The sequence below is a fragment of the Scyliorhinus torazame genome, chromosome 1 (genome assembly GCF_047496885.1).
Source record: "Scyliorhinus torazame isolate Kashiwa2021f chromosome 1, sScyTor2.1, whole genome shotgun sequence".
In the NCBI taxonomy this organism is placed as follows: domain Eukaryota; kingdom Metazoa; phylum Chordata; class Chondrichthyes; order Carcharhiniformes; family Scyliorhinidae; genus Scyliorhinus; species Scyliorhinus torazame.
Window position 1 is genome coordinate 293,130,326 of NC_092707.1, and position 12,549 is coordinate 293,142,874.

Sequence of the window (12,549 nt, forward strand, 5' to 3'; positions counted from 1 at the left end):
CACGTGCTCCATGACCTCCATGTGCAGATTCCGCCTCTGTGCTACTCTCTAAAGGAACATCCTGTGTAGCTTGTAAATCAGAAAAGATTGTGGGATGAGAGAGAAATGCAATGTCGGAAGGAGAGATAGTTTGAAGCCTTCAGTTATGTTCAGTGGTTTCAGCATTGTCACTGGCCACTGCCTCAGTTGTGGCAGCTGCAGTTATGGTGGTCACAGTCTCCTCCATTAGGGAGAGGACTCTGACCCCTTGCTGGTTAAGGGATTGGCACCCCCTCATCCTGAAAGTGAGCGATTTGTGGTAGTGAGTGTGGCGCAATATGTTTAGGTGATGTTCCTGCCATTGTTGAATAGCTTGCAGTGTGTGCAGACTGAGGTGTGTGGTAGTGAGGCTTGCAGCCATGTTCAATGTGTAAGGGTGGGTGAAGCTATGAATGTGAAAGATTCTCAGTAAATGGAGAGCGGTGAATTGAGCAGAGTGTAACGCTAGTGGTTTTTTTGTAATGATTTGACATTTGAATATACTTTCACACCACTCATAAGGTAATTGAACTTCTTGGGGCAGTAAATTCACTGCCTCACGGTTAGACTGCTGGCAAAGAATTATTTGCTCCCATCACCTTAAGTATCTGGATGGCCTCCTGGTCCTCTTTGAAGCTTGAAACATTCTCTGTGCCCTCTTGCACCATATTTACTCTGATTTCAAGTCAGACACTCTTCCCAAGCCAACTTGCTGCACCCTGCTGCTTCAGGAATATGTTTCTAGTCTCCCGAGGTCAGGAATGCAGACCTTGTCACCCTGCTGTGGTCATACGTGGCAAGTCCCTGGTGCTATGCTGTCTGTTTTAGGCTGACGTTTTTGTCGGTAGGACTGTTTGTGCATCCATGGCTACCAACCATGGCAGAGGTTTCATCGACAGGATGGGGAGATATGTGTGATGTTTTCTGCCCATAGGAGTTCTGACGGGCAGGCCTGTAAGGGAGTGGACCTGTAAGTGAGGAAGTCCTTGTTTTCCTTCAGGAAGGTTTTTACCAAATGGAACCCTCATTCCACTTCACCGTTTGACCGCGGGAAGCTGACATTGCTGTGGAAGCTGGCTAGAGCTGTGAAATGTGGAAAGCCTTTGTTCGGGAATTGTGGCCTGTTATCGGAACCTCGATGGTATGGCGTGCAAACATCTTTTTGAATATTTTGATGACTGTCTTCGTGGTGGTTGCATGAAGTTGCTTTACCTCCAACAATCTGGAGAAGTAATCTACAATAATTAGGAAAGATTTTCCATTGTAAAAAACAGGTGCCGAGCCAGCCTTTCCCACAGCCTGTAGAGGAATTGCATGGGAATGAGTGGCTCCCCTTGGGTCCTGGCAGTAACACACACACCTGGCAGTTAGCAATGGTGTCTTCTATTGCTTAGGAAATACCCAGCCACCAGAGGATATTCGTGATTCCCAGACAACCCTGGTGTATCTTCTGAAGGACATCTGCCCACAGCGAGGCCGGAATGACCAGCTGCTAATCAGAGACCGGGGGATCATTTAAGATTATAAAGTGGCTCAGCTGTTCTGTTGCACCACCACCTGGTCTCTGACGAGGCCACCCTTTTGGCAGTAATTGTGGATGTGGGCACGCTCTTCATCACCGAGCTGCTCTTGGTGAATCTGTTGGAACCTGGTTATGGTTGCTGACATGTGACTGGTAGTGGTTTGAGATTCAGCCTCCAGCTCAGTAGCAGTGTTGATGTTTTGTTTGCTCAGCCGGCCCAAGGTGGCTTTGAAAGTACATCTGCCATTGTCTGATTGTTTTTTTTTCCCCTTCACAGACAGTCTCGTAGGTAAATTGAATGAGGTGTAGACTAAACCTCTAGATTAGAGGAGACATATTTGTGAGCTCTTTTTCATTTAACAAGGAGACCAATGGTTTATGATCCATCTCGATTTTGACCTTGAAGCTGACAATCTTGTTGAAAAAGGCCAAATGACCACAAGAACTTCCTTTTCAATGACAGCTTTCCTGGTTTCTGTGTGCAACAGCCTCTGGAAGCGTAGTAGGCAAATCACCGACTGTCGTCCAATTGCTCCTGAAAGTGAGTCCCCCAAGTCCTATGGACAAAGAATTGGCTGCTATGGTGATGTATTGGGCCAGAATGTCGGTGGAGAGCAAAATCTCCTTGATGTGAGTGAGTGCAGACTCTTGCTGGGAATCCCAGTACCACCTTGGTATTTCTTGAGGGTTCTGTGACTTGTGCCAAGTGAGGTACAAACAATGCCACCTGGTTCACCATCCCTAAGAGACATCACCCAGTCCGTAACTCTGTGTGACCCCTAGTCCATAACCTAAGAGGTCGAGGATGGAGAAAGGGGTGCGGAAGTCGGTGATCGCATTGGTTTTGTGCAGGTCTACTGTAATGGCTTTGTTGCTGAACATGTGGCCCAACTACCGAAAGGAGGTCTTGGTAAACTCAGATTTATCGTTCAGCATCAGTTACAGTCGATCGAAGACAGCCATGAGACTATCATCATGCACTCCTATCATCATTCCACTTTGACCCTGTGAACTAAGAAATTGTCCGTATAGCTAATAACCTCCTGAAGGCCTTGTAGGGTGTCTAATGTTGTGCATTGGAAAATCTCTGGTACCAATGTCATCGGAAAAGCAGATGGTTGAAGCAATGTATTCTGAAGGGGGTATAAATGTAGTTAGGTTCCGGGAGTCCGAGTCAAGTGGGAGCTGCCATTCAGTTAATGTCTAGTTTGGAAAACATCATGCTCCTTGAAAGCTTAGTCAGGCTCTCATTCATTGGTGACATGGAATGGACTTCTCTGGTTTTGGCCTTGTTAAACTGTGTAAGATCTATGCAGAAGGAAAGAGAACCCATTCAATTCTTGGACTGTGACCATCCCCAAACACCATGCCATAGGATGTTTGACTGGGCAAATGGTTCCCAAGGTGGCACAGTGGTTGGCACTGCTGCCTCACAGCAGAAAAGTACTCATGTTCGATTCCAGCCTTGCGTGACTGTCTGTGTGGAGTCTGCACGTTCTCCCCATGTCTGCGTGGGTTTCTTCCAGTTGCTCCAGTTTCCTCCCACAGCCCAAAGACGTGCAAGTTATATAGGTTGGTCATGCTAAAAAATTGCCCCTTAGTGTCCAGGGATGTGCAGGTTAGATCACAGGATAGTGGCGGGGTGGGCAGGAGAGTTGGCTGGGTTGAATGCTCTTTTGGAGAGTCGGTGCAGACGCGATGGCCTCGAATGACCTCCATTTGCACTGTGGAGATTCTGAGTGTTGCTAGCCATCTTGGCCAGCTGCCGCTGTACTTCCCTCATGACTGGGTAGGAAATTTTTCATGGAGTTGAAAGTCATATCGGCTTGGCATCACTTCGGAGTGTAATCCTGTAAGCATTTATCAGGTGACCAAGTGCCTTGAAGAGCCTTCATCATTAATGTCCTTTGTTGCTCTCACTGTCCTATCCATACCTCCTCTGCTTATTATTACCTAAAACGCTATTCTTCTCCAGAACATTGATTTCTCCCTTTCTGCTTTTGAATTTTCCTTTCCCAGAATCCTCCTATCCCAACCTTCCCAGCAACCCCTCCTTACCCTCCCACCTTTATTCGTTTAAATCACTAGAACACTGGTCCCAGCCTGCTTTAAGTGGAGCCCATCCCACCAGAATGTGCTCTTTCACCAATATTAGTGTCAGTAGTCCGTGAAGCGAAACTCCTGACTCCAACACCATTCTTTCAGCCTCACATTTAACCTTATCTATTCATTCCTTTGGCAAATGGTCTGTGACTTAGCTAATAATCCAGACAGTATTAACTTGTAGTTCTGAATTTTAATTTCAATCCTACCTCCCCAAACTCTTGCAGCAGGTCATCATTCCTTGTTCTACCTAAAACATACAGTGAACCCATGTTTGAACGAAAAAAATGAATTTTATCCCTGATCTACTGAAAAAGAAAAGCTTCAAATTAATCATTATCATCTTGAATAAAAGAGGAGTTCCTTGTATTTGTTCTTCAAAAACAATTTTTTCAAGACAACTCCTAGGTTCCTCTGTACCCCAGAACAACTTCACATTTTCCAACATTATACTCTATCTGCCAGATTTTTGCCCACTTACTCAACTTATGTCTGCAACTCCTTATTTCTTCTTCACAACATACTTTCCTACCTATCTTTGTGTCATCTACAAATTTTGCTACCAGTTCAATGAACTCCTCATCCAGGCTACTACTGCCAATCTGATTTTTCTAGTTTCATGATCATTGCCACCTCAATATCACAAGCACATATTTCTCGTACACTTTGTCCTTCATTATGTGATGAGGTCTGTGTATCACTCCCATTAGTAACTTCATTCTCCTCCTGTTCCTCATCTCCACCTAAACAGATTCTACATCCTGACTTCCTAAACCAAGGACATCTCTAACTATTGCACCAATGCCATCTTTGATTACCACACTGGGCTAAATCGCTGGCTTTTAAAGCAGACCAGGGCAGGCTAGCAGCACGGTTCGATTCCCGTACCAGCCTCCCCGAACAGGCGCCGGAATGTTGCAACTAGAGGCTTTTCACAGTAACTTCATTTGAAGCCTACTTGTGACAATAAGCGATTTTCATTTCATTTCAAAGCTACCCTCTACCTTTACCTTGCTCCCTATTCTTCTTGAACGTCCTGTACCCCTCGATATTCTGCACGTAATCCGTGTCCTCCTGTAACCGAGTCTCCGTAATGGCTATCAGATCAGATTTATTTATATCAATGAATCCATTTAATTTATGAATGCTGTTGTGTTACCTGCGTGGTCGATAACACGTGTTACTCAATCCTTGGTTGATGGCGAGGTCCTCTGAATCTTGTTGAAGAAGACTCAAACTCGTCCAGTAACAACAAAGATTTATTGAGTAACTATAACTATTAATGCATGAGTTCTTTACCTTAACATGGAAACTAGGAATTGGTTAACAAGATTTAACAATAATAACTAAACGTAACTCCACTAACTATCTATGTGATTGTGATTCTGTTCACAGTGCACTTACGAGAGAGAGGGAGAGAGACCCCGTGTGACTGCTTTTATACCCCTGTTGGTCCAGCTCTCTAGTGATCATGTGATGCTGTTATTTACCCATTAACCCCTTGTGTGCATGCACCTAGAGATCACTACATCCCTCCCTTTTTAATATGTTATAGATTTTCTGTATGGTGTAACAAAAATTGAACAAGCATAATGCGTTAAGTCAACTGGGAACCGATAAAACAAGTAATGCTGTGTACAGAATGTGATAGTAATAATGACTGTACAAAGTCAATCAACGTTTAAAAAGTCCAATCACAACAGAAAACTTTGTGAGTCCAGACTGTATGAGTTTGATCAGGTGGGTTGATCTGGTCGCCTGTCGTTGAGGTGGCAGTGTTGATGTTGTCATGTCTTTGTGACCACTGTCAGTGTTTATGTGTGTACGTGAAGACATCGAGACATCGGAATGGTCGAATCACTTTGTTGTCTGATTTATACTTTTGATTTTATGCCTTGTGGGAGCGATTCTGTGTTGCATCTTTCTTGGAAGCTGGTTTGCTTGTTTGTTGTGGGGCAAATGCGAATTTGTGAGATTTGTTGCCATGCCATGGCATGTTTGTACTCCTGTTGTGCTCAATTTGTGTTCCGTGAGGATAATGTGAGTAATTGTCACAGTTATTGGTGTCAGTTACATTGAGCGTTTCTTTTTGAGAACTGTGAGAATGATCTGATGTCGTATTGATGTTGGTGACACAGTCATTTGTGGTGGATTTGATTGTTCTTCTTTGCTGCCTCGGTGCTCCTCTGATGGAGACATTTCCGGTACATTTGAATCATCTGTGATCTCTTTATGCTCCTCTTCAGGAGTTAAAATCTTCAAGATTTCAATTGACGTGGTCTCACTGGACCGAAGAGTAGTCCTATCCTGTGCTTCTGTACAGACGAGCTGAGATCTGTCGGTCTCGCTGTGATCCTGCACACCCTGTATGTCGAGTGTGATCGCTTTGTCACTGTTTTCACATACAGTGGGTAGACATTCAGTGTCTTCTTGCCGATTCATGGGTGTCGCTCCGGGGTCTTTGCTTGCAGCCATTCTGGAGCCTATCAACGAGCTCGCTATGGAGGCCGGTATCACTCCCTCAGTGGAGTCAATCTGTGCTCTCTGCGTGGCGTCGCCTCTGCTAGGATATGTGACATGTGGTTGTCATCCATTTTGTCGACGAGTTGCCATGTCGTCATGGTACTGGATTCACCCACCATGAGACTTGTATGGAACTTGGCACCCATGTTGCTGCTGCAATGACCATCACATCCAGAGAACGGATCCATGGCTGAGTGGCATTCGTCAGCGAGCAAATCATCGCTTCTTGTCAAGGATGTGTCATGGTGGTCTATTTGTCCAATGGGGAACTCATCTCCTGAGTAATCATCGTCAATGAACAAATCTTTTCCTATGGATTTGTCATTGTGCTCTTCTCTTTGGGTGTTGCAAACTGCTTATTCCAGGGTGTTGTGAAAGTTATTTTCAACTGCTGGTGTAAGTTCGGTCATTGTTCTGTCTTTTGAGGTATAAAAATTGGGTTTTGCAGCTTTAAATTTCTTTTTGTTCATTTTCGTGTATTTCCCTTTTAAGTGGGTGTGGTCCTGGTCCTCTGACATCATGACGTCGTGACGTCATGTGTAGGACTCGATTGCGCATGCGCACTCCGAGTTTCCTGTACTGTGCGCGCTTTCCGCAACTGCGCATGCGTGGCTTCTCGCGCATGCACAGAACACTGTTTTGCCGGTTTGCGTCTGATAGGGAAGTGCACATGTGCGGCTCCTTTCTCAAGATGGCTGCCAATCAAAAAGAGCTGTTGCATCGAGTGAGATCCTGCCTCTGCCTCGTGGTAAGTTTTGCCGCCATTTTTTCTTTGGATAAATTGAAGGTACTGATTTTTTTTTCTGTTCATGCACTATGCACTGCTTAATCGCGATTTCTAGAGTTAGATACTGTTGTTGTGAAGGTTTTTTCGTTAAATTTTTATCAGATAGTCCATAAATTAATTGCTCTATTATCATAGCATCTCTGAAATCAGCATAATTACAGCCTTGTGCTAGTACCTGGAGGTCTGCAATAAAATCAGTGATTGACTCTCCGAATCTCTGGCACCTATTACGAAATTTAAGCCTTTCCAGACTGATTTTTACAGTGTTGTTCAAATTTTGGATAATTACTTTAAATTTAGTTTTGTCTTCACCTTCCAAGAAATTGAATAAATTATATATCTCCATGGCTTGTTTCCCCGCCGCCAATAAGAGATAGACTATTTTTTTAGAATCTGGCACAGTGTTTATGTCCTTAATTTCCAGAAATAGGTTAAAGTGTTGAAGGAAAATTTTCTAATTATACTTGAGATTACCCGAAGTTCTTAGGGGCTCTGGAGCTGGAAGTGAGTCCACCTTACCGTTTTTTTCTTGCCCGAGAGGTCCGGCTGCTGCGATGCCTTCCATAGTCGAATATCTATCCAAATTTTTTTTCTTTTTCTTGTCTGTCGAACCTAATCTAGCTAGTTCCTGTTTTTGTTGTTAAGGCCAACACTCCTCGGTACCATGTTGTGTTACCTGCGTGGTCGATAACACGTGTTACTCAATCCTTGGTTGATGGTGAGGTCCTCTGAATCTTGTTGAAGAAGACTCAAACTCGTCCAGTAACAACAAAGATTTATTGAGTAACTATAACTATTAATGCATGAGTTCTTTACCTTAACATGGAAACTAGGAAATGGTTAACAAGATTTAACAATAATAACTAAACGTAACTCCACTATCTATGTGATTCTGATGTCACCCTGTTCACAGTGCACCCACGAGAGAGAGGCAGAGACCCCGTATGGTTGCTTTTATACCCCTGTTGGTCCAGCCCTCTAGTGATCATATGGTGCTGCTATTTACTCATTAACCCATTGTGTGCATACACCTACAGAGATCACTACAAATGCTACACACAATCACAGAAGATTTGGCCACTTGCTACACAAGTGGAACAACTCAAATTGTGACTGTGGCCATCCAGGTCAGACCATCACCCACATACTGAACTCCTGCCTCAAGACGTCCATTCCTGGTAGCATCACAAGCATTCACACTGCCTCATCTGAAGTTGTCAAATGGATTGCTCACCTCAACATTGACTCAACTCCTACCCCGGCCATGTGAATAAAAAGAAGTATATCCATTTTTTTATAAATTTATCCTCAATTACTGAGACTCGCTATCTTCCTTCCAGATTATATCAATGGCTAGAAACCTGCTAAAACTCAATGTTAAAATATCATTATTGCATAAGGGTGCTGTCCAAAAATACTGTTCAGTGAGCTTGTAGACCCATAAATGACCTGTTTTCTGTCTTTCGTCATTGAGAACTGAAGTTTTTTTGAATGATTTAATCAATACTTTGACCTGTTGCAGCTGCGCACGTGAATTACATCAGCAAAGACCCAGCAGCCCCTTGTTCATTGACAGAAGCACTGGAGCATTTTCAGGTGGATTCTCTGATAGATATTATTCCAAAAGAACTGCAAGACAAAGCCCAACCTCCCGAGCGAGCTCCGCACCAAATCACCATTGTGGCTGTCGAAGGCTGCCATTCCTTCATCATTCTTGACTGGGCAAAGCCTCTAAAGGATGAATTTGTAACAGGTAGAGACAAATTTATTCATATTTTCTCTTGGGCTGCATAACTTAACATTTATTTCCCATCCAAAATTTCTCTGGCGGTGTTAAGTAATTTCTTTCTCTCAACTCCTTCGCCTCCGTCGCATTTGTTCCGATGATGCCACTTTCCAAAATGGTGCTTCGAAAATGTCCCCTTCTTCCTCAACAGTGATTTCCCACCTACAGTTGTGGACAGGGCCCTCAGCAGTGTGCAGTCCATCTCCCGCGCCACTACCCTCGTCTCCTCCACTCCCTCCCAGAACCAGGATAGAGTCCCCCTCGTTCTCACATTTCATCCCACCAGCCTCCGCATGCAAAGCATAATCCTCCGCCATTTTCGCCAACTCCAGCGTGATGCCACCACCAAGCACGTCTTCCCTTCACTCCCTCTGTCAGCATTCCGCAGAGACCGTTCCCTCCAAGACAATCTAGTCCACTCCTCCACCATACCCAACTCCTCTCCCATCACCCATGGCACCTTCCCATGCAATCGCAGAAGGTATAACATCTGCCCTTTTTCCTCTTCCATGCTTAACATCCAAGGCCCAAAACACTCATTCCAGGTGAAGCAGCATTTCACTTGCACCTCTTTCAATTTGGTCTACTACATTCGCTGCTCCCAATGTGGTCTCCTCTATATCGGAGAGACCAAATGCAGCTTTGCTGAGCATCTTTGGCCTGTGCGCATTCAAGACCCTGACCTTCTTGTTGCTTGCCATTTTAACAAAAGACCCTGCTCCCATGCCCACATGTCTGTTCTTGGCCTGCTGCAATGTTCCAGTGAAGCTCAACGCAAACTGGAGGAACAACTTCTCATCTTCCGGTTAGGCACGCTACAGCCTTCCGGCCTGAACATCGAATTCAACAACTTCAGATGAGCAGCTCTACCCCACCTCGACCCATTTGTTTTCATCCCATTTCATTTTAACTGTCTTTTACCATTTCTTTCTTTCTTAATATATATTTAATTCCGCCCCCCCACCAATCGTATACACCTTTCCTTCACCTTTCTCCTCTTTGCTTCCCCATCCCCTGCCCCCACATCTACAGTTCATCCTCTGATGTTAGTTTCCCTGCTGTTTGACCTTTCACATCTTTTGTTCTCTCTGGGGACTCCCATTAGCACTCTTTCCCCTTGGTTTCTGTGGCCATTAGCACCCGGTTTCCCTGGATTTCTGTGGCTATGACTCATCTTTCATCCTCACTCCACAGTATAAATATTTCCCACTTTCTCTGTCTGTTAGCTTTGACAAAGAGTCATCGGACTCAAAACGTTAGCTCTTTTCTCTCCCTATAGATGCTGCCAGACCTGCTGAGATTTTCCAGCATTTTCTCTTTCGTTTAAGTAATATATGAATTGAGTCACATTGTAGGTTGGGCCAGATAGAAGTAGTAGAGATCTCTTTGTTGAGGAACATCCCCTCACAACAAAGTGTATTTGTATAGTGCCCTTAGGCCCAAGATGCTTCTCGGGGCAAAACGTTTAAACTGAACCTCAAGAAACACAGGAACTGGCGACCAAAATCTTGGACAAGGAGCATCTTAAAGGTGGAGAGAATGATAGAGAGGTCAACAAGCTTTGGGATGGAATTTCAGAGCTTGGGGCCTATAGAACTGAAGGCATGGGGACTGCCAAAGGTGAGTGATTAAAATCAAGGATGCACAAGCGAGCAAAATTTAGAAGAGGACAGAAATTTCTCAGGCTTATAGTGTTGGTGGATGCTACAGATATGGGGAGGGGCAAGGTCATGGAGGAATTTGAAAGCATTGGGAAAGTGTGGCATAACTATACTGGGAAGCCTCTGAAGGTGGGCGAGTAGAGGGTTGATAGATGAATGGGAGCTGGGCAAGGTAGGATTTGGGCAGCAGAGCTTTGGATGATCTTAAGATTATATAGGGTGGGGCAGCATGATGGCGCAGTGGTTAGCATGGCTGCCTCACGGCACCGAGGACCCCGGTTCGATCCCGGCCCCGGATCACTGTCCGTTTGGAGTTTGCACACTCTACCCGTGTTTGTGTGGGTCTCACCCCCTAAAACCCAAAAAGGTGTGCGGGGTAGGTGAATTGGCCATGCTAAATTGCCCCTTAATTGGACAAAAAAGAATTGGATACTCTAAATTTATAAAAAAAAGATTAGATAGGGTGGAATATGGAAGGCTGGCCAAGATAGCATTTGAATAACCAAGTCTAGAGACAAGAGAGAGATGGGCGAGGGTTTCAGCAACAAATGATCTGCGACGATATTTGTGGGAAAATCGTATGAGATCCTGACCTCTATAAATGGGAGCATTGAATATCATAGAATCATAGAATTTAGAGTGCAGAAGGAGGCCATTAGGCCCATCGAGTCTGCACTGGCCCTTGGAAAGAGGACCCTACTCAAGCCCATGCCTCTACCCTATCCCTGTAACCCAGTAACCCCACTTAACCTTTTTGGACACTAAGGGCAATTAAGCATGGCCAGTCCACCTAACCCGCACATCTTTGGACTGTGGGAGGAAACCGGAGCACCCGAAGGAAACTCACGCAGACACAGGGAGAACGTGCAGACTCCACACAGACAGTGACCCATGCCGGGAGTCGAACCTGGGACCCTGGAGCTGTGAAGCAACTGTGCTGACCACTGTGCTACCGTGCTGCCATCTAACACTGCTTCAGCATCAACTGGAATATTGTGTCCACCACACTTTAGGAAGGATGTTGAAGGCATTAGAGAGGGCAGAAATTAGAATAGTCAAAGGAGTGAGGGATTTTAGTTACGTGATTGGAGAAATGGATGTTCCCCTTAGAGAAGTGAAGGTTGAGTGGAGTTTTGATAAAAGTTTCAAAATCATTGGGTTTGGAGTGAGTGAATCGGGAGAGCGAGTGGAAGGGTTGAAAACCAGGCGACACCAATTTAAGGTGAATGGCAAACAAAGTAAAAGTGACATGTAAAGTCTTTTCATGCAGCGTGTTGTTTGGATCTGGGATGCACTGCCTGAAAGTGGTGGAGGCAGAGTTCATCATGGCTTTCAAAAGGGAATTAGATAATGACTGAAGTGTAAAAAACAATTGCAGGAAAAGGCCAGGAGAATGGAACCATCGAGTTATACTTGCCAGGAGTGTGGGACCAACCAAGTTACTCTTGCTAATAATAATATTAATAATAATCGTTATTGTCACAAGTAGCCTTACATTAACACTGTAATGAAGTTACTGTGAAAAGCCTCTAGTCGCCACACTCCGGCGCCTGTTCGGGTACACAGAGGGAGAATTCAGAATGTTCAAATTATCTAACAAGCACGTCTTTCGGGACTTGTGGGAGGAAACCGGAGCACCCAGAGGAAACCCACTCAGACACACGGAGAACATGCAGACTTCGCATAGACAGTGACCCAAGCTGGGAATCGAACCTGGGACCCTGGCGCTGTGAAGCAACAGGGCTACCCACTGTTACTCTTGCCAGGAGACTGGGACCAACCGAGTCATTCTTGCCACGAGAGTGGGGTTAGCTGGGTTACTCTTGCCACGGGAGTGGGACCAACCAAGTTACTCTTGCAAGGATGGGATGGTGTTTTGTCCTGAATGTTGAAATGGTCAGTCAGAGTTGTACCATTAGGCCACATACAGAATTTTCACAATCTTTTCTTGTCCAGAAATCGAGCACATAATCACTAATGTTCATGGATGCAAATTGGTGCTGTTCTTTTCTGCAAGGATAAATTGTCCCAATAAGCTGTTTGTAAACAGAATCTAAGGGGGCGATTCAGTGCACTTAAAACCAAGTCCGCTCGCAGCGGCGAGAGACCCCGCTATTCAACGTTACTTTGCTGCCCACCGATGCCGCTC

At 44.9% G+C, this 12,549-nt stretch overlaps 1 protein-coding gene across 1 annotated transcript in view; it reads left to right on the forward strand.

The window, feature by feature from the left end:
* Positions 1-12,549, forward strand: part of fndc1 (fibronectin type III domain containing 1) — a 342,477-nt gene that overhangs the window by 255,226 nt on the left and 74,702 nt on the right. The window contains exon 16 of the mRNA XM_072507569.1: positions 8,476-8,706. Within this exon, the coding sequence (XP_072363670.1) occupies positions 8,476-8,706 (231 nt within the window). The remainder of the gene's footprint in view (positions 1-8,475; positions 8,707-12,549) is intronic.